Source organism: Cygnus atratus, chromosome 1, assembly GCF_013377495.2.
Source record: "Cygnus atratus isolate AKBS03 ecotype Queensland, Australia chromosome 1, CAtr_DNAZoo_HiC_assembly, whole genome shotgun sequence".
Classification (NCBI taxonomy): Eukaryota; Metazoa; Chordata; class Aves; order Anseriformes; family Anatidae; genus Cygnus; species Cygnus atratus.
In genome coordinates this window covers 91,340,840-91,364,387 of record NC_066362.1, presented here as the reverse complement: position 1 = coordinate 91,364,387, position 23,548 = coordinate 91,340,840, and the positions used below count along the sequence as shown (strand labels likewise).

Here is a 23,548-nt window from a genome sequence, read left to right as displayed (position 1 = left end):
TTTAGGTGGCATTCAAGCAAAGAGGGCTGAAACCATATCTGTTTAAGAGAAAATGTCTGTTCAGCAACTATAATCACTGAAATGTAATTCCTGTACTTACAGAAAAGAATGTTTTGGTAGTAACACAGTTTTTGAAACTTCAGTAGTAAGCTACTGTTAAAGCACATAGACTATGTTAGAAGACTGGTGATTTCAAAATCCAGTCTGAACTCTGCTCCTACACAGCCACCCACGTACTACAGAATCAGCATGCCCTGCTGCACGTGTTAAAGACAACAGCTTCTGGAAAGACGGGCTACAACTTGGGGGAACACGGTTTAAAGAATACAAGGAAACCTGCCACAGATTTGCCCCGCTTTTCAGTATTAAAGATTAATTTGACATGTAATGGAGATATGATGACAAAAAGTAGCTCAATCTGCCAACAGAAAGTCAATGAAACTAGGAATTCCTTATACTGAAAAGGTAATTGTAAGAAAAACATCAGGAAACAGTCACAGTGATGAGTCAATTCCAATTACTAACATGAGCTCACCATTAACGAAGAAATATTTGCTTTTTCATTCACACGGCTTATTTCAACAACCTCAACGTGAGTAACCAACAATAATCTTTTACATTACCTTTTGTTCTTCAGTTATCTTTGCAAAATACTTGGAGAAGCGGACCACGTGTTAACAGAAATCTTTGCATAGTGACGTTGCTAAACCCAACTCAATCTATAGGGGACATTTAGAGAATTAGAATGCAGAATGAAAACAAAGCACTTTGACACTAAACATCTCCTACAACTACTCAAAATTAGGGGCATCTTCATTAGCTTCAGTTCATGATAATGCACTGATTCAGAGTGTGCACAGTAAGAGGAGTCTATCATAACACCATCCTTCTAGAGATCTTCCAACCAAGCCGTGAATAGATGAATTTAGTTCAGCTTCTGTTCACCTGACAAAAATTCACACTTGAAAACTGTGAGGGCTGAAACTGCATGTACAGTATCAACACAGAGCCAACTTTCATATGCAGGCTAAAACAAAGCTCTTAAAATAGGGAATTATTCTGGAAATGCTGACACATCTTTAACACTGTGAGTGGGCGCCAATATAATACACACATTGTGTACACATATGTTGCTGTCTTCCTGGGAAGCTTAACTGAAAGCCCACATGGTTGATGTGGGACAGCAGGAATGCCTCTTTGAAAGTACTCATCCTGCTTATTCATAGTATCTCAAATGAATCCCAAGGCATATGGTACAATTATGGCGTTTCACAACACAGTGCTTATGATGGTTAACAATCCTTTTTGAACCAAAACTACCCTTGATGCTTCAATAAAAAACACCTTGTTGACAGAACTTAGGCACAATCTTAAGCATTTAAAGAAAAACAAATCAAGTACCAGAATTTTCCAGGTCATCAACACAATTTCATAAATTGAATTGCTTTCAGTAATAAAAAAAAAAAAAAATAAAAAAGGCTTATTTTAGTTGCCCTTCCCCCCACCTCCAAAGCACACACCCACTCTATAGGGTCAAACTCCCAGAAGAATAATGAAACAATAGATGGACCATCTGCTGCTACATAAAATAAACTGACAATCCAAGAATAGAGTATAAAGGAGCTGTATTAAAGTCAGCAGTACCTTTCCATGTTCTTTCATGGAAGATTCGCACTTAGCTAAGTTTAAAAACAAAAACAAACAAAGCACCACACAGAAAGGCTGTAGGGGCTTCCAGGCAAAAATGCAAAGGTTAAAGGACAACAAAACATGTCTTTTGAGATTTTTTTTTTTAAACTATTGTCAACTCCAACCCATACAAGGTTCCAGTGATAAATATTCTCCCTCATGAATTATCATGCAAATCACTGGTGTTCCACAAGGATACAGAAGAATATTACAGGTACCTTAAATAACAACTCCACAGATATCCACAACTTGAACAGCAACTTCACAGCTGTCAGTTGATTTCCCTTTAAGACTGACTTGCCTCCACCAATTTATGCAGATCAAGTTTAAGGCAGTTCCAGCTCCCTAATAGGCTTAAAACAAGCGTGAACAAATAATTGCCTAAGGTAAAGACTGTCTTGGAAAGACTTGCTGTGGAGCAGAGGACTACCTGAAAAAGAAATGCAACTAGAGGAATAGCACATTTACACTTTTTTTTTCCTGTCAGCTATCCATAAATTCAGACTCAAACTTCTGTAACAGATAAGATTCTTCTCTTCCATTAAATTGGAATGATTTAGATGCTAGATAATTTTCACCACGTTATAACAGATGCTAGGAGGTGGGTGTTTTCCTTTTGTTGCCTTGTTTATGTTGAGTAAACATAAACAAATTTATTTGCACTGTATATTAAGCATTCACTTCTTCCCTACCTTTCCAGTAGCTGGGTGGGTTGGGCTTATAAATTTCGAGAAATTGTTGACATCACAATTCCTTTCAGTCATCTGCTCTAGTAACACAGCGCATTCCCAGAAACCAAAGATTTAATAAAAGGACTGATTTTTATAACAAATATCCATCAGTCTGACCTCTGACTACAGTCCATATAAAAAATACTTTAATACTCTAACAACCAATGTTTACATTGCCCATTACAGTTTAGCATTAGTAATGCTAAATTACCATAAACCAAACAAGAATCTGAAAAACACTTAACCCTTTCAGAATAACATTTTGTATGGATGTTTCCATCAAGCCATGGAAAAGCTCCTATTTGGTGTCCAAATGAGTCTCTTCCTGGCATCGAGCTTCACTACAGATTATTTCAAAGTGCCTGCCCAAAACTGAGATCCTCATCCTCACAGAACAGCTTGCTCCCTCTTTATTCCCCCACAAAGAAAAACTAATAATGAGACAAAACAAACTACTCATTCTCAGTGACACTTAAGATTATTTAATAAGGCAAAGTTCCTTCTAGACAATCACTACCAGCCTGTCAGACAGATATGCGTGTAGTTAAAAATGAAACCACATATGCATAGACTGGAGGACAGCTGTGTACCAACTGGGTCACCAGTGATCTATACTACTGCACACCTCCCAGATGAGCATTGTCTTTTTGCATTACTGTGCTCTGTAAGCGATTAGAGCCCCATTCCTCATAGGGCATTAATTATGGGGATTAACAGTAAAAGGAAGCACATGAACAGGATGTTTTTTTTTTTTTTGCTTTGAATCTTTGTGTATTTGCTCCAGTCATGAATTATGAAGTAAAAAGGATATGCAGAGTTCTGAACAAAAATAATGTAATTCTAGTCTTCCACTCTGTTATTCCAAACAAATTGATTTAAAAAATGAGTACAGGGGGAGAGGATTTCACCCTGCTGACATGACTTCCTCAGCTAGCCAAAACAAATGGCAATATATATGCCACATTATTTTCTGTATTTTTCCCAACTGCAGCACAGAACACGTATCATTTAGTTGTAGAAACAAAAAAGCATTGGCCACTGGGAAGGAGCTGTCAGTATGACATAGTTACAGATTAAAAATTCGCATGAAGTTAGAACAGACATGAGCCTTTATTGGCACTCCTGTCATCCACCATTATGTTGTTACTACTATAGCCAGAAGGCACAGAACCCTAAACACTACTCTTACTCTAGTAAAACCTGCAAGTGCTGCACTCTGAATTAAATGTCATAATACTAACCCGACATAAGTGACCTATGATGACCAACATAAGCAGTAAAAAAGAAATACCTAGAAAGAGAACTAGAACAGAACCCTAACTAGAAATAAAACATAGGTGTACAGAGTCTCTGTTCTAATGAAAATATCAATACAGTCTGTTAGTTATGATCCACTCCGCCATGCCATTATCAGGATGACCAACAATTTAATACACTTTTCACGTTTTAGTGTTTTATAGCTGAAAGTTAGGATGACATTTCATCACAGAAATATTAGTCTTCTCCAATACTGTAAAAACAAATACTTGACAATATAAGAAAATATTAAAAAAATAATTTACAGGCTAGAAATCTCCTTTATCACTAGTATATTAGGGGAGCAGATGTTAACAGTGATTGTCATCATTCTTTTAATAACAAACCTAACGGCTGGAACACAAACTCAAGGTTTGTGACAGTAACCTCTATTTCAGAGCTTGAACAACGGACTATATTTGAGCTACATCAAAAATATTTTCATATTATTTGTTGCTCTGTATCTTCATTAAACATGCATTTAACTCTCTATAACAATTTTCATGCAACTTACACAGCTCTACTCTGATTGCACTGATAGAAGACCTAGGTATCATATTTGCTGAACTTACAAATTTAAGTTTACAGAAATTGTTCATTTTTCTTTTGTCAATACCAAGCTTTCTCAAAAAAAAAAAACAAGGATAATGAGCACAGAGTTTGATATTAAATTCTAAATAAAGTAATTTAGTAAATATAATAATTTAATCTTAAAAAGTTACATAATGACTAGTTCTCTGTAGCCCTATAAACTATTTAAAACATTGACATGCAATGACTGCATGACTGTTTAAAAAAAATGATGTTTATGACTATGTTAATGACTGTTTAAAAAAAAAACTTTAAATATTCTTCTTACAAATGTTCCTAGGTAAGGGACATTTTATTACTGACCCTGCCTTTCATACTTCCCATGACAGCCATTCATGACTTAGAATCAACTCTGAGATGAGTTCACAGAATATTCTCTTGGCTAAGGACCATTTTCCATTGGAACAGTTTGAAAACAGATGCTAATGTTTGTTTGCCTTGCATTAATACCCTTTAGCTTATAACAACAGAGGCACATTTTTTATCATGCAGTCATTCTTAAACAATATAGTATTGCCCAAAATGTCACATGATAACTAACAAATGAAAAATAGAGGTAAGAATATTACTGATATACAGATTTAAAAAAATAACAACAACTTGATATGGACAAAAAAATAGCAAAAGCCTTTAAAGTATCACCGGGGCCTGGCGTAAACACACAAAAAAATAAATTAAGCTTATTAATACAGTTCTTGATTCTCAGCGTAGGCAAAGCTAGAATATTTATAGGCTAATCTGCTATGCAAACTAGGGAGCAATCACAGATTTTCTAGTAGGTTTCTAGTAGGCATGTAGGTTTGAGTTCTTTCAACAAGTACAAGTTAGCCAACAGATAATAGGAAAAGAGTGAACACAGGCTTTTATATTGTTTAGAAGTGTCTGATATTTAAAAAACAACACAAACATATTAATCTTACCAGTAGCACAAATGTTTTGTGCAGATGACAGCAAACCTAGTTCTTGAATTAAAAACCCTTCCAATGTCAATAAATAACATTAAAAACTCTCACTTTAGCGCATATAGTAATATTATAGAATCTTTGAAGACAAAGTTAACAAGAACATGCAGCTACTGATAAAAAAGCCCATGTACAGAAGATACTCTGAATGCTACTTACTAAACAATTACACTAACTCTTTTGTGCCATTTTTAAGATGACTGAAGTAAATTCCCTTGATTAATATTGAAGCAAAGAATAGAATAGGAAGAAGAGAAACTTATGTCAAATGATTACAAAATATTTTTAAAACATGAAGGAAATTAACAAAGTACTCTTCTCTACACTTTCTTGCATGTTACATTTTAATAAATGGAAATGGGTGTTTCCATACAACATCATCTCCATCAATAGCTCATTCTCTCCTTTGTTCTGAATTCAGTCAAACTTCACTGGTGATAACAAAACACGTAATTTCACTCCTTTTCGGATGAGGGATATTCCGTTCTCTGTACAGCTTAATGAATCTTTCTCTACTGTAGGTTTAGATGCATAGAAAGCATGTGTTCAAGCCTGACTTTTGATCAAGCATTCTTTGGATAGCAGGACTATCACTACAGCGTGTCTGTTTTTATAAACAGGCTTTCTTATATGTTCAAAGACAGCCAGCAAGTGTACCACTTGAAAAGGAAGTTGGGAATAATGGCTTTCATTTGTTTACAGAATAAAAGCAGATTTTATTCTTTCATGTTTCTAATTTTCAATGAAAAACAAGGTAAAAAGAACAAATGGTGAAAAGAAAGCATTTATTTTTGCAACCTGAAATTACAGCTAGATATGCTTACATATCTGGACACATTTAAAAAAAAAAAAAAAAAAGAAAAAATGACACTTCTAAAAGCTTTCTGTTTCTTCTTACATGATATGCCTAGCTGCCGTCATGAAGGTCAGCGTTGGAGACATTCTAAAATCAAATCACTAAATATAAAATACTTCTGATGTAGAAAAGCAAAGACCAAATCCAAAAATCAACCACACATTCAAGAGTGATCCCTTCAGGCCCGTTATGGGAGCATTCCTTTATACAAGGTAAATTCAGGAGTCAGTACTCCTGAAGATCCTCAAGTTGCTTGATAACATCAGCTTGGCTTTATCACACCTGAGAGCACAGCACCATTTATAGTTGGCAACCATGGCCTGCCTTCACAAGTACAGCTATACCATGCAGAGACCACGCAGAAAAGTTCCCTGAAGGGCTGTTACAAAGGGGGAACAGACAATAGTATCCCCACGTGCAAATCAGACTGAATATTCACAGACCTCCCTGACCAAGACTACAATATTTTCAGAAAACCACCCATTCTTCCCTGCTAATTTTCTCATCTTATATTGCCTGATAGAGCTGAAGTGTGACCATGTAGAGAACTATGTCAGCAGAGACACTGCATCAGATGTCTTGTGTAGTCCCAGCAGCAGAACTGTCATTAATTTTATCACAAAGGAAATTAATATATTAACACATGGAAAGATCTGAGGATCATTTCCCCATAAGTCTGTGCTTTTTGAAAGCTTTCACCTCTGCACAGTTGGTGTGAATGCATCTTAATTTGGCAGTATTATCTTATACATTTTTCACAAGTATAAATTATTATACAGAATAGAACGAGGAGATCAAACAGTATATATTCCCTCACAACCAGCTGAATTCTGCTCAGACACCATATTACTCATAAAAAAATGTCCAACGAGACCTTGCACTAAAATAGAAAAACCTATCTGATTTTATGAGAGAGTAACGTAAAAGAAAAGTGAAGTGCATGTATTACCCCTCTTCCACTAACTCAATATGAATCAAGGATCTAAATCAACTTTAAGAATTCAGAAACCATTATTTCCTCACATAGGATCTTCTGTGTTTTTAAAATCATTGCCTTCCTCTGGAATTTGAATAAATAGTTGCCTTTAGGTTATTTTGATACTAATACTTCTTTTGATACTAATACTTCTTTTGTTCTTATGTGGTAATACCCTCCCCCTCGAGTGGAAGAAGAAGATCAGAAACACTTACAAATTGAAATACTGCCTTACAACAACTGGACTCACCCAGCCTATTTGCTTTTATGTTGAGAACAAGCTGTCATAACACTGCCCTACCATTTGTAACCTCCCCGTGTTCTCACCTGCCCTCTGCAACAAGAGTCTCTTTGTCTGCCAGTTTGTGTAAGTCACATTCCTTGTTTAATTTAGACTAAAACCAAAAATAGCAAATGGCTTGTGCTTCACTAAATTTGCACTGAAGCTCTATTACTCATGCGGTTCGGGTATGCCAAAGGTTTTCTTAAATCTGTTTTGGTTATATCTAGTTTTACATCACAGTAGGTAGGGAGGGAAGAAGGGAAATAAAGAATTTACCATAACATAAAAGCTTTCAAAGAAAACAATCATTGCATTTCCTTGTCCCATGCAACCTAATCCAATCACTCATGCCCTCTTTTTTCTTGTCAGAAGAAGCCTCTTTATTCCAATACATTGACAGGCAAGTTCCATTGTCAACTAGCATATTATAGGTTATACACTGAACGTGTTCTCTTTTTTCAAGGGACAGCACAGGAGTTTAAGCAATGAGCCAACACTCCAGAAGGCATTTAAGGAAAGGCAAGGCTGCTTCTTTTTCTAAAAATGTAGTGATGGGACCATGTGAAAAATACAAGTACATAAATGGAACAGAATTAAGGACTCCAGCAAGAGATTCTTTTGCTTCTACTTCACCAGGATTAAAGTTATCAACATACTAGATCTCTAAAACATGTTGATACAGCTTCAGTAGAGAGGTTTACAGATCATGTTGGACAACAGACTGATGGTACTTAAAGTCAGAGCATTCACATCAGAATGCGCCAAAGATCAAAAATAAATAAAATGCACAGGAAGTGGGACAGACCAGGTGATTCTCAGGTGTTAACAGCTTTCACCACGAGACCACAACTTCAAATCCAATCCACCTTCATGATAGTTATCACGCAACAGCTACCAAGTTATCTATGTGAGGCTGACCAGTGGTCAAACCTGGCTCTTTGAAAAGAACCATTAACACTCTTCTCTGAATCTGTACTTCTATTTGTCAAATACTAAAGCCATAAGCCAGAAGAATCTTAACTTGTCCAAAAAAAGTTGTCCTGAATTAAAAACACATCCTTCCTGATCCCTTTCTGAATCAACAAAGTCTCCTCTGTCTGGAGATACAAACAAGTTATGAGGCTACCTAAGCGATGAGCTTCCTAACTTCGTATAAGTAAAACAGCAACTTTGTGGTGCAAGAGGAGGCAATTCAGAGAAGAAGGGTAAGCCACCTCTCGTTTACCATGGGACAAAAGTACATTAATGGCTGTTATCGTATTACAGCTGACACAACCGAAGGCCACGCTGATGGTTACCTTTGTAACTTGTTATCAAACCTGTACTTTCAGAATAAGGGGGAAAAAGACCAGAAGTTTCAGCAGTAGAAAGGTCTTTCCTGACAATGCTGTGTACTTTGATATGCCTGTTCAGGAAACTTGATTCAAGAACCTTAACTGATCTCAGCTGTCAATGCAGACTGAAGGAAGAGAAATGGAGTGCTTCCTAAACACGCTACTGATTCACAGCTTCACACGGCAAGGGACAACATGAACAGCAAAAAAAGGAGAATCTGATCTATTACATAAACTACAGGTATAGGACCTCCCAAGAAGACAGCAAATACAAGAACTCTGTACTACCGAAATACTTAAGCAAGACATAAAATCCTGAAGTATGCAATTTTAGTCAGGATACCAAACATCCAAATGAGCAAGGGAATTTAGACTTATACAGAAACAGGAGTGGTTTTGCAATCACCTTGAAGAACTTCCCTGAGTCTTCCCTACATGCAACTCCTCCTTCTATTTCACCCCCAAACTAACCTCAGCTCTTCTAATCTTTTCATCTTTGTCCTGCCCACAACTTGAGAAATATTCATCTTTCATATTATTGTCCTCTTCCACGTCTGCAATGCCACTTAACACCAAGTAGCCAACAAATTCTGTTTGAACCAAGCAGCATTTAATAGATTCATAAAAATCAGCACACACATTGGCTTTATACTTTTCCTCTTGTCCTCACTTAAAGAACACTTAGCAGAAGGCAGGCAACATTAAAATAGACAATGAACAAGTTCCATCTCGAGATGCATCCATACAACGACACAATTTACAGGTAGGAATAGGAAAGCTCACATTGGTCTCCCTTACTGAGAAAGGGTTTTGTTAGCTCTTAAGAGCCAAGTTTAGCAACTTGAATGAATCCAAATGTAACCTCCCCATTGCCCCTTTATTCCTCCGCTATTATTATTGTAACTAATGTACCTGATTTCAGCACCTGGCTAACATTTGCTTGAAAAAAATGCCAGCCTACAAAGTTTTTTATTTTTTCTGGATGTATAATTCTGAAATGCAGGAGACAAATGGAAGCCTGGACTTCACAGAAATAATGTCTTCCAGCCTTAGTCTGCTTCCCAATAAACAAAGGAAAAAAAAAAAAAAACACAGACCCTCAAAGAAACAGAAAAGCCTTTTAAGAAAAGTGGATGTACCTGATTCAATAATCTTAATAATTATGTGTTAATAATCTTAAGAAATAAAATCTGACAAAAATCTTTAAACTACTTCACACCTTGAAAAACTTCTATGCAGACTACATCTTGTAGTTTACACAATTTATTGAATACAATCTCTTACCTCATTAAGCAAGAGGATGTAATTTTAAATGAGACATCAAACCCAGAAGATAGATGCAATTCATATACATTTAAAAATTAAAAAAAAGTAAACCATACTATCTCTGCTTAGCAAGATTCATCCTACAGAGTACAGAAAGATAGCACCAACCACTCAAATGGCTATCATATGTATTTGACATGGAACGCAGAATAGAGAGGCAACACCTCTAATACCTCAGTGTAAGCTTTAGTTTTAGCCACTTGTATGTAAACTGGCTGCACACTACCTTTTTTTTTTTATCCACAGCACCTTTGAGAACTAAATCTCATGATAAATTTTTCACAAAAGACTAACTTCTGTCATGAGGGATAAGGCAAATAAAATAACATGTACATTGGTGCTGGTTCCTAAATGTACCATCACCACAGAAGTTAAAAAATTATTCAATAATCTTAGTAGATTAAAAGTATATCAATCAAGAATATTGAGAGAATGTTTGCAAATGCAGCCTTTTTTTTTTTTTCCCCCCTTTTTTTTTTTTCCTCCACGATGACCTTTTTATCCAGCAACCACAGAGACACTAACAGAAAACAAAACAGGAAAGTGAGACTGAAAACCACAAAAATTGGTCAGGTGTTAATTTATGAGAGGCTTTTTTTTTTTTTTTTTTAATTGACTATACTTCAATTTTAAAAACATCTTGAAAAACACTTACTTAAATGGTTACCCTTACATTTGCATTATAAAGTAAACAGATAACCAACTTAGGTTAATGAAAACATATTTCGAAGCAAAGCAGCTAAAAAAAAAAAAAAAGACAGTATCTTTTACCAACTTACAAGATTTAAAATGATCAAGTATGTCAAAGTACAGTAGAGGAAGCAGATAACCTAGTCACAAGGCTCAGCAAATGAATATACCTTGATTCAACTTAAAACTAGGACACGCGTACAGAGAAAACATCAGCAGTAGATAAGAAAGTGACACTTTTCAGATCACTGTAACTTACAAGGGCATGAGGCATGAACTGCTGGAAAAATGCTTCTGTTATTTTTTGTTTTTGTTGTTTAAACATTCCAGCCGTTGTTTCTACTGCTGTGTCAGAATCCGGCTTGTAGAGGAAGCGCATCTAACTGTTTTAGCAAGGAAGACACATTTCTATTATATTCCCTTCCTCAAGCTTCAAACTCTTATCAGTCAGACAAAATAATGTATCACTTTCTGGAATACAAATTCAAAGAGCCTGAAAGTTACTGTGAATCATTGCACTCCGTTACTATGTTTTAAAATCCCTCCTTTCCAAACACCTTACAAGAATGGACCCAATGAGTGACAGTAACTAACTGTACCACCTTCAAAAACTGTTTGCTTCACAAAAGACATCCTTAAATCACCACTGTTACCCTTATGAAGAAACTGAAGTGGGAAACTGGAAAGAAGAAAACAACTCTATCTACTAGATACAGTTACTGAGACACTGTTTTGAATGACTGTACAGTGCCTATGGCAGACCATTTTTGCAAAAGTGACACTGAAACTGGTTTTTATTTATTGCTAACTGTAAGCAAAACCACAAGTAAATCTGGGTTTCATGCACCATAGGGAAGTCAAAATAAAACCTGTTTACATAATGCAGTCATTTATGTCAAATTTCCCTCACCATAAAAAGTTCTTATTTCCTTTGAAACACAATGACTTTTGTACATACAACAAATAGGTTATTAAAGGAAGACCCCATAGGCTCAGCACTGAACAATTCTTCCAGGAGTTCTGGTAACAACACATCTACAATGAAAGCATTCTTTTTCTTGCTTATGAATTCAAACACAAAAGAACATCCATCAAGATCTATACTCATCAATCAAATAGTTCAAACTGTGCATTTTGTTCCTCTTAGGCAAATTGCTCTTTACAACTGAACAGTCTTTAAATACTTTTTAAAACAATTCCTTATATGTTAAGCAAGATTCATATAAGGAAGAATACCACAGTATACTGAATAGCTATAATCATACCTAAAGGTCTGGAAGGAACTTACGTATAAATCAAACATGACTGCAGTGACATTTACAACAATATAGACATTCCATTGCTTCTACCACCACTTTCACCAGCTATAAAACTATACTGCAACCCTGCCTGTAAGCTCAGGTGCAGAGAGATACAATTCTCCATTCCTTTCCTCTCCATTTTCCCTTCCATGACTTCCCTATCTCCTTTGAAAAGGGGAAACTGCAAACAGCGTCACGTTTTCCATTTGACTAACTGCCACACAACTGCTGTACCCCTTCCCAAAACAAAAAAGCAGATTTTGCACAAAAGTTCTTAAAATATTTTTAAAGTATTATGTAGTAATACCAAATCTTGAAAGCCTCTTTACTCACCACCAAAACAGTACACAAAGTAGACATTAATCCTGGTTATTAAAATTGAATCACTGCAAATCAGGAATCCATTAGGTTTCTGAAAAGACTTCTCAGCACCAAACTAACATTATCATCACCTCATGCTAACATCACACAATATCTCAAAAACGTGATTATCATTTTGTTCCATTTCACCACTCTGGAAAACTCTACGTCAATATCCATCATGGCTCCCACAGTTTTAACAAGTGGGCTACAGGGAGGTCAAGCTCAGACCAGATAACAGTCACTCGCTCTCTGCCAGAGGAAAAACTACGTATTGTAAGGCCCTGCAAACAAGTAATTACAATGAAATGAATGTTTTATGAAGGAAATGCTCTTGGTTTTAAAGGTCGCAAAGTGACAGATAAGAGCACACAGTGGAACAAATCCAGCAAATTACTGTTTGACCTGCAGGGTCAATAAACCCAAACAATAAATATTTCTGCTCTTTAAATAATTAAAAATGTCAAAACACAATGGCTGCAGAAGAACATTGTTAAAAATATAGACAGGCCAGACAATCTACCTTATATTTTAATAGTTCACTTACCTGTCCTGTGACTGCTCCTCGTACATTCTTTCCTTTCCTTCTTTGAAGAGTCTTATAGCCCGTTTCGATTTTTTCATGAGACTGTCAATGTAGATTTTAAAATATTCATTCTCACTGAGTTGTGCAAGTTTTTGGTTGTCATCATATTTGCTCAGTATAAGTCGCAAATGTTGATAAGTGTCTGGTAAAATGTCAAGTATGTAAGGTGGGCTGTTTTTGAGTTGAAGCTTTGGGTTTTGGCACAGTCTTACCTACAAGCAAAAACAAGTGAATTTTAAAAGACAAGAAATATGTTGGGGGAAAAAGTAATGTGACATCTTAAAATTCTGCAAGCATACTTCTCTAACCTTCAGGCACAAAGAATTAAATCCTATCTCAATTGTATTCCACAATATTCCAACATAGTCTCTAATGTCAAAGGATGTCAAATTTGACTTAATCCTGCCACATCTATAAAAAACAAACACACTTACTTATCATAGTTTGGGGGTCTCCTTTTAAAGTCAGAACATCTTTGCCTGTCCACTCTGTGCTAAGGAGAGTATTATCAAAACACAGTATGCAAGTGATGCCAAGAGCAGTAGTTCTGTACGGGTCTGTTTGCTGCAAATGAATTTCCCCATGGATTTTTGGTGTCGACTAAGAACTGACCTTAAAATTTAGATTTTCATCAAAAGATGATTCTCTCTCTTCTTTCTCCAATAACGTAACTTTTTAAAACCCATAGGAATGTAAAGTTTGACAGTGTTACACCTATGAAGAGGATCTGAATGGGGCCAGAGGTTCAAAAGCTGATCGCTAGGACAGACAGAAATTAAGCCACTCACAGATATTGTAAACTAGGAAATGAAATATTATAAACTCAATGTTTTCCACTTTATGGTTGTACTAGAAGATAACATCTTCATGAACTTGGAGTGAGCATCTTCCTAAATGGCACAAAATTCAATTGAATAATATATATTGCTTAAAAGAGTAAGCTTCAGATGAATTGAACACCTTTATTTGAAGCTAGTCTTCACTGGAAATGTTTCTGGGAGAAGAAGGTACTGTTTTTGTTTCCTGAACATAAGCATATTTAAAGTCATTATCTCCTGGCTACCTACCCTCTCTGGTAGTTTGTTTTGTAATGTTCTGTAGTAGAAAGTAAAGGAATCAAAACTAACAGATTTTGAGTGCTCAGCTAACACACTGCAGAGAAACACATTCTGCACATGTGTGTGCAGCTGTACATATGCAAACGCTTAGAAAAAATTAAGTCCATGTGGCATAAAAGTTTTATAGGTATCATTTGGGGATCGCCACAGTATATATTAGTGACTTTGACATTCTTTTGAGGTAACTAACGAGGCTATAAAAACATCTTAATACTGCCGAAAGCAGACTCCTATTTCTACTAATGTATCAACTTGAAAAAAGTGTATGGTTTTGAGCACTTCCAGGGGGGAAAAAAAAAACTTGTTTCATATAACATACATCCCTCTGTAAACTCAAAGCTATATTGCTAACCCCTCCCCCAATTTCTAGATCTACAATTAAAAAATTTACGGACTTAAGACCTTCATGCATGACAAGCAGCAAAGTAAACACAATTGTTTCTTTCTCTGAATGAAACATACACAAAACACATCATTCAAGGAAAGTTAGGGGACTGTGATCATGGTTGTGGAGATAGGAGAATGGATGAAAGTCAAGCACTAACAAGTTTAAAAAAATGTCTAGCAATTATTAGAACAGTGCAAGCTCATAAGTACTATAGAAACATTAATGCCATTCAAAGAAAGTATTTAAAACATGACTTTTGCAACAGCCCCCTTCCTTTTACTGATCCATTGTTACTTCAATAATTTATATCACTCTTTCACATACTAGATCAAGTAATGGATCAGGAACCCATTTGATGTATTGTAAAGCAGACAGTCCTTCCCACAGAGAAATTTAATCTCAGTAGGAAACAGAAAGACAGCAGATGGATACAGCCAAATATGAGGACACAAACGCAACAGTTCATGCTAAAGAGTGGCTCAGTGCGCTAGTGGGTCCTTAGTATTCCTAGATAAAACAGCAAAGAAAAGCTTCAAGGCAAACTCTAGAATAATTTAAGTGGGTCATAAAGAAATTCCTCCTAAGATGGAGAGGAAGCTGGAAGGAAATAAAAAGAAGTAAAGCATAAAGATGTTTGGTAAACTCATGAGTGGCTGATTAAGTCTGGAGCTGCAAACCACAACTGCAAGAGCAAAACAGCAAGAGACTTTGAAAATAAGTTGTTTCTATTTAATATGATAAAGAAAACGCTAGCAGAATAAAAGACAACAGAGCGCAAATTGTGAGTTAGCAGATGCCCAGAGCAGCATTCTCAACGAATATAGGTTCGATACGTATAGGTTCAGGTTTTTCTGACCTCTTTAAAGGTCAGAAAAAGAAAGCTGAATGGATGATAGTTTTGGGACAATGGATGGATAAAGAACGTTATCTTTGTCCATGAATCATATCTCAATCTGAAGGAATCAGATACAACTTTAAAAATAACAGTTCTAGTGAATGGGCTGCCTGCATGAGGGCAGGATGGTACTGTTACCCCAAAGATCACGAAATGAACTAAAAAGAGAGACTTAAAAAGGAGATTAAATACTTTTTTTTTTTTAATGCTGAAATTAAGCTGACAGACAGCTTAAGGAGATTTCAGAATCATAAGCAAAGAATTTCACCTGTGCAGACAGATCTGAAAATCATACATGCAGAGACATAAGTTTCTTTTTGTAGAAGAGTTAGAAAAGAAGAACTGGTATCCCAAAGACAGAAGTGAAAATTTTCCAGAGAAAGCTTTATGAAAATTGCACACCTTTTTCATGCGAACCTGCGTTCTCTGTGATTTAGTGAAAATACGAATCGATAAAGATTGACATTCTCCCAAAGCAAACTACAGGTGCCATCAATCAATACCCCTGATTAGGTGTTACAACTTTCTGGAGCAACAGCACAATGTAGAAAAAAGCAGCTTAAAAGAGGAAAATATTTATTCAGGAAAAAAAAGTCAGCAATGAGAACAGCCTACAAGCTGAGAAGGATGCAATCATTTTTAATTGCTTATTTATCCTCACTTTTTTTAAACCTCATGATCAAGGAATTAACTCCCTTTCTGAAGTCTTTCTTTTCAATGAGATACATTAACAAGCAGAATATGAATGGTTTTGTATACACTAGAACTACCATTAAAAATATTAAAACAGGAATAAGCAAATCGCTTATGCTGGTTGTTGCGTTTTCAACAGTCTGTCCATTCAACCATACAAAAGGACTACCCAGTTAAAATGAAGAATTAGTTTCCCTTTCAGATGTTCTAGAAAGTCTTCTTCAGTCCAGTGACATTAGTCATACACACAGCACAACAGGATCCTGTGGTCATCATGGTTTACCAGGCTTCACCTTCTGCTCAATTTACAGAGATAAATGCAGAACATTACTAGAACCCTAAACTCCCGAATAAGCCTTTAGGAAAGTTGTACAAAAATTTGACTATAAGACAACTCAATTAGTTGTATGCATTCTCAGTGGAAGGAAAAGGAAAAAAAAAAAAAAAAAGCTAATGTGTAGTTAAAGTTAGTGGTCCATTGAAGTAGCACAAGGCTTTTATAGAGCACACAAGGTTTCAGTCCAAAGGAAGTAAGTTTGTAAAGAGATGGCTGGTAAACCATATGGTTTCCAGAGTCAGGATGTCCTGACACGTACCACAGCAGTTCACAATTATAAGCAAGCAAAAAGAAATGACAACTGCTGACGCAAAAGATTTACCAATCCACCAGAAGTGGCATACATACCTTTCTTCAAAAGAAAACAGAATTCAAAACAAAGAAACAAAAATAAAAGTCCCCATACTACATTTTACAAAGCAGTCCTCGCCAACACTTCAGCAGCGGACATGAATCATATCACTGTGTGATTTGTGTATTGTTATGACTGGAAGTAAGCATGTATATATTTAGCAAGCAATCTAAAAAATGAATAGCAATCAGTAAGTTACTAAGAAATGTCTCTCATTGAGGTAAACTGAGAAAGGTTAAGCTTCTTCCACTGTCTCAGGGTAAATCCGAGTCTTACTCCAGAACCACATAAACAACAGAGTGCAATTCTGTTTATGAGTAACTAGGGGATTATCCTGACCTACCAGTAACAGACTTAGCTCAAGAACTTCCAGACAAGCTTACTCTAGTCCCTATGGGGGGAAAAAAAAAAAAAAAAAAACCCTCTCTTCCTCTCAAAAACACAAAAGAAACACCACTACTCTTAAAATTTTGAAGACATTTGACTGAAGTTATAAGGCATTGTTCCATAGCATCTTCAGGTATGAGTAATGGATAGGACTTGTATTTAGAGGATTGATTTCTTACAGAAAACTCTACCTTCTATTCACTTTTATAGCAAACAATGAAGTTGAAGGCCCTGGACTAGTTAGACAAAAGAACTTTTGTTCAAGCCCCAGCACAATCTGTTTAAACACCTAACGCAGGTCAAAGACAATACAAGGAAAGCAACACAGCTACAACAGAGCATCTAGTGAGTACAACATCCGCTAAACACTGTTTTCAGCTGCAGTGAATGGACTACAACAATCGCAGCATCAGTGCTCACAGACTTCCAAAATTATACCTTGAAAACCTCTAACTAGTATATTCTGCCATGCCATGCAGTACAAAAAAAGTCAAAGTATTAAGAACATTTTTGAAATAACACAGCATAAAAGTAGCTCTACAGTAAAACACCGTAACAATTCTCCAGAAAACCGTAACACACGATGCTACGGACAGTGAATTCCAAAAAACGTAATGAGAGAGGTGCTAATCAGGACAATGAATGAAATGTGAGCATGACGCTCCTTCACTGTATAGCCCTCTGCCAGAAATTACATTAATTGCAATGACTTTTTTTTTCTCCCCACAGAAATGTTCCTCTGAAAGAAGCCTTCTCATCAAAATATAACTAGCAGTGACCAATCACTAAACTTTTCAGCTGAGAAAACAGCAAGTGCTTGTTCAACAGCTACCACACCACAACTGCACCATATGTTTCCATACCTGAGAAATACGCAGTTACCATGCTGATGCTACATACACCCAAGGACACCTGACTTTGGAGGGTCATTTATACTTTTGTTAGGAAGTGAGAAGCTTCCATTTCTCCATTTAAATTCTTTTCCACAAACATTCTATGCAGATATAAAACTTCCTATCAACTTCAACCAGGTAATACACTGAAGAATACCATGGTTATGACCGATAATTGTCTTTCCTAGATCCTTTGTGGAACTATGACTTTTAAGCAACTTGCAAGATTGCGTATTAATGTAACAATTACATTAAGTGTTTCAAAGGATCACCCATCAGCACAGGGTTTCAAGTTGTTGAACTGTGCTCTGTATACTCATTTACGTGCTGCTGAAAACTTGCATGTTGTCAATGTAAAAGAAAACTACACTACTACTGTAACTTAGTAGTTACAGAGGCAATACATCTTTTACTCACCAAGTCAACAGGATGAGCTTTGGAGACGCACTCTAATTTGCTCTTAGAAAATTATTAAAATAGCTAATCAAACTGCCATCCCCATTTACTATGTCAAACAAAATGGTGGGCTATGATAAAGCACTCAAACAGTTTATACAACTGTTAATCTGAGTAGAAAACAATTATTTTCAGACCCAATGTGTAAGAGTATTGAAAAGTGAAAGTTACTATAATATTCTGATTTAAAACAACAACAACAAAACAACTGTTCAGAACATGTCACAATTCTACTGGCTTAAAATCTACCATAGTAAAATGTGCATAAAAGTACTGCCAAGTCTAAATAGCCAGAGCAGCAAATTAACTGAACTACACCCATGTTTATATAATAGACATTTTCTCTCAAAGTTGCTCCCAAGATAACCATCATCTTCTAGTAGTAATGCACAGCTAGCTTCTAGGTTTTAAAATCATTAGGTTTAGAATCTTAAAAAAAATGTCCCATGTAATTTATGCATAGTTTAAAGGAAGACTTAGTTATTTGTTAAGAATATTATTTACAGGATATGAACTTTCAAAAATACAGAGCATTTTTAAAAATAGTGATTGGCTTGCCAGAAGTTCAAAGATGTATGATTGACTTGCATATACAATGCTAGCACTGGAAAGCAGGGCTAGCCTTCTAAACCATAAGAGGAATATCATCCTTCGCATTGCAAAGGAATTAAACAAAGTACTTTTGGTTCTTAAGCTAAAGCTTATCCATGAGAAAAAGAACAGAGAAACTGGACATCAAATGCTAACAGTTGATGCCCCTCAGTTAGCATTGTAAACTCATTGTAAAAAGCCATACCAGTAAACCTCAAAAAGTAGAGATCCCAGTGGATTAGGAATAAAAGGAAGATGTAAGTAGAAGGTATAAAGAAGAAAAGCAAATTCACTGATTACTTACAACATGGGGATTTATTTTTTTTTTTATTCCCCACAAGTATGTTGTTCACAGAAGCCTTTACTAACAGGATACTAACCAGGAGCAGTACCTCAATATTCTGTCCTGCTAAAGAACTCCCAAAATCTACACACTTGATTTTTTTTTTTTTTTTTAAACTGGTAGCGGAAGTTAGAAGAGCCAACTTCAGTGGAACTGCAGCCTTCTGCTTGTTCTTACAGCAGAAGCATCAGCCCATGAAAAACAAACACTAACATGAAGCTTTAACAATTTCAAGGCATGACATATTACCAGTTCTGCACACACAAGTTTGTATGGTATTTAAGTAGCCAGAGCTTTTGCATACACCTTAAAACCTGTCTAGTTCTATATAGTTCTTATAAAATAGTGGTATTTGTAGCCTTGGTGTTAATCCTTTATTGTTGAAAACAAGTAATGCGTACAGGTAATATCGCCTGCCAACAGAGGAAAGAAGCACAAAGCAAGAAAGGAAAGGTACAGAAAGGTACAGGTAGGAAAGAAAGGTAAACTGGGAAAGACTGAGCTCTTTTCCCAGCTTTTAAGAACTCTCCTGTTTCACCCTTTGGTCAAAGTAATAGCTTTGCATGTTTCCATCCTCCCTTTCACTCGCATCTTTAGAAGGCAGAAAACTTTAGCTACCTAACTGCAGCAAAACAATGGTTATCACAGCTACTATTGGTAAAGAACAAACCAGAATGATGACTGTTATTACAGCTAGCAAAACAGACCTCAAAGCTACAATCCTACCTTGGGTGGCACCCCGCTGGCTTTGAGTAGCCTACCGCCTTCACCAAGTATTAATTTTATCAGTGAACCACCACAGACACCAGTCATCGGACATGGTCCAGAAATGGGATTTGAAGCAACAGTCGATCAAGCAGGTTTCTATTTCTGATTTTAATCCCTGGTTTTGATTTAGGCAAAGGATAAAATGACCTTCCTGTGTCTCCTGCCACATAAGGCTGAGACTTAAATTTGCTTGCCAACATATTCAATTTGTTCAAACATCCTTTCACTATAAGTACCAAATGCTAAAAACTCAAACAGAAAGCTATGGCATTCTCACACTATGACATCATCCTGTCTGGTATACTTTAATATAATTTGGAAATTAAATTTGATTAACTGAGAGCAGCTTAAAGAGGATACATTAAAGATCCAAATTGAGGACACTTATCCGTAAAATGAAAAAGAAAGCACAGCACAATGTCCAGCCCTTCCAGTGAATTCTACAGAACAGGCCTTACTGGCTGTTCCAATGCTCTGTCTTAATAGCAACAAATAAAGTTATCCCACAATGGATGAGTAAAAGCAATCCACAAGTCCAAGATTTGCTGGTATCTGTGGATATATAAGCGAACCAGAGGCAATCTTACCATATAGACTTGTAAATGGACTGACACAGGGCAGAAATTAAGCTGTACATTGCCCACGTGGTTTCAGCAATGACAAAACAGATTCCAGGTTTCCTGAAAACTTCCTTCTACTGAAGAACAGTGCCTGCTTCCAAGTGTTTATAATTGCACTTCTCATTACAAGATACTCACTGCTTACAGCATCCTGATCACTAATAGTGAAATGTCAACAAAGTCTCTGTGACAATAAAGTCATCTTTGTGATCAGAGAATCATTAAGGTTGGAAAAGGCCTTCAAGATCATCTGGTCCAACTGTCTCCCTACTGCTAATATCACCCGCTAGACCATGACCCTAAGTACCACATCCAACCTTTCCTTAAATACCCCCAGGGACGGCTGATTCATACAATATCATTTCTATGAAGGCTAGTTTTTAAGTTTATAATCATCCTCAGAAATTGTGGTAGAAATACAAATGCAATTCTTGGAGCATCAACAAGAAGAGCATATGAGGACTCAATCAAACACTCTGAAATTACCATTTGTCAAGGCACATTACATTAAATTAAATATCTCCAGTACGTCAGAGTAACTTCTGACAAACTTTAAGACATGTTAAACATCCACGTTGTACAAGAGCCACAGGAAAAGCAAATGGTTGCACTAATTCATGGAGAATCACTGAGTTAAGAAGTCATAACTCTTTATATACGGACCCAAGGCTAACAGGTAGCGTTCTTCACTCTCCAGCAGTTTCAAGAGGAAGCTGTCAAGTATCACTCACATGCAAAACAGAGCAACTGTGCCCCCTGAACAGTTATATTATAATCAGACTATTCCTACCCTTGGTAAGAAACTCTCCTAGCTAATCTACAGCTATCTGTCATCTTGTATAATTCTAAATAAAATTTATCAGGCTGGTCCAGAGACCTAGGAGAAGTTCTAGAAAACTATACTCCCACTTCCTGAAAAATAAGTTTCAGTACAGTATACATCTGGTTTCAAAATGAAAATTAAAAGTAGTAAAAATTCACTAAAATGCAGAACACACTTAAAAGGTAGGTGTGTGTACAAATCTGTTTACTAAACTGACAAGAGTGACATCCCCCAGTCCCCACGCACATTCCTAAAAGCACAAACGTATCTATGCTACCATCATGAGCATGTCTCACAGGACGATTAGCTTAGCTGAAGTTTCATGCTTCAGAGGTCTTGTTTGCAGACTAACAATGTGATCCAACACGAAAAACACAGTGTGTGATTACAAGACTAAGTTAAGCAGTTTTTCATTAGGACAGCTCAGCTTTTCAAGTTTGAGTCATTTTAAAGGATCTGAAAATAACAATAGCCTAAGGCAAACACACATATTTGTTTTCCTGACACAAACCAAGATTAAAAAAAAAAGAAAAAGCATAGCCGGAGGCCACAGGGAAAAAAATAAATAAAGGCAGGCAAATGGTGCTTGAATAACCTAAAACACAAGTCCCCTCGCTTCCCGATGGGCACAGCATATAGCTAGTGAAGCTGCAGGATGATGCAGTCCCCCCCAAGTGTAGCTATTTGAGCAGCCCCCCTCTTCGCTCACCACTTTGTCCATGAGCTTCCAGGTCTTCTCCACAGTCCTCCGGTCGGCGGCTGCCTGCTTGGGGGGGCCCACAGCATCCTGGATGGCGTCGATGAAGCCCAGGATCCGTCCCTTGCGCGGGTTGCGGCCGTTCTGGGAGTTGGCCATGGGGGAGCCGAGCTGGACGCGGGGACAGACAGACAGAGGCTCCCTCACGAGGTGCCCCGAAAGGAGCCACCGCCGAGGTAACGCGAGGCGAGGCAGAAGGGCAAGCCCGCGGGCACGTCCAGCACCGGGCTCAACTTTTCGCCACCCCCCTGGGCTGAGCTGAAGCCGGCAGGAGGGAGCCCGGCGCTACCTCAGCACCCAGGGGCGCTCGGGGGGAGCCCCCCTACCTCCTCCCCGGGTCCCCCCCAGGCACCTGCCCCTGGAGGAAGTCGAGCGGACGGACAGGCGGATAGGATACGTACGGAGCAACACGGCGAGGCTCCCTACAACGAGGGGGAGCCGCCGAGAAGCGGGGGGGGGTCAGCCGCTCCGCGCCCCCCGCCCTCCACCCGAGGCGTCTCGTCGGACGAGGCTGTCCTTCCTCCCTCCTCCTCCTCCTCGTCCTCCGGCGGCGGCAGCGGGCTTCACCGACCCAGGAGGCAGGCGGGGCGCATCCCGCGCCGCCCCGGCCCTTGTCGCCGATCGCCGCCGCCGCCGCCGCCACTCGCGATCGCGGCGCTGCCCCCGCGGGACTCAGACCCGCAGGGAAGCCGGGTGTGGGGCGCGAGGGGAGCCGGCGTCCTGCGGGCACATGCGGGCTCGGAGAGACAGAGGGACGCTGCGCGGCTGTGCTGCAGCGCGGCTCGCAGCCCCGGGCGGGCTGCGCTCGCCCCTCACTCCTACAAAGTGAGGCTGGCGGCCGCGGCCCCGCTCCCGCTCCCTCCCCCGCCCCGCGGCGCTCTGGCGGCCGCCCCTCCCCTCGCAACATGGCCGCCCCTCCCCTCGCAACATGGCCGCCCCTCCCCTCCCGGCACGCCCGCCGCGGACAGAGGGAGCGGGGCAGGGCCAGCGGCGGCTCCGCACCGCTCCGCCTCTGCCTGACGTGGCAGGCGGCAAATGAGCGTGAAGCCGGGCGGGAGCCGGGAGGGGTTGGGAGTGATGGGGGAGATGGCCAGTGGTCGAGGTGGAGGGAAGGGGGACGGAGTTTCCTGTCCTGCCCCTGAGGGG

At 38.2% G+C, this 23,548-nt stretch overlaps 1 protein-coding gene across 2 annotated transcripts in view; it reads right to left on the bottom strand.

Annotated features, from left to right (window-relative positions):
- CBLB (Cbl proto-oncogene B) overlaps positions 1–23,283 on the bottom strand; it is a 132,871-nt gene extending 109,588 nt beyond the window's left edge. Inside the window, exons 1-3 of one of the 2 annotated variants that reach the window (XM_035540494.2) lie at positions 22,804–23,283; positions 22,355–22,513; positions 12,943–13,193 (exon numbers count right to left, since the gene is read on the bottom strand). In XM_035540494.2, the coding sequence (XP_035396387.1) occupies positions 12,943–13,193; positions 22,355–22,501 (398 nt within the window). In that variant the 5' untranslated portion in view covers positions 22,502–22,513; positions 22,804–23,283. The remainder of the gene's footprint in view (positions 1–12,942; positions 13,194–22,354; positions 22,514–22,803) is intronic. The other variant, XM_035540495.2, reaches the window with a different exon arrangement.
- Between the last annotated feature and the right edge of the window lie 265 nt (positions 23,284–23,548).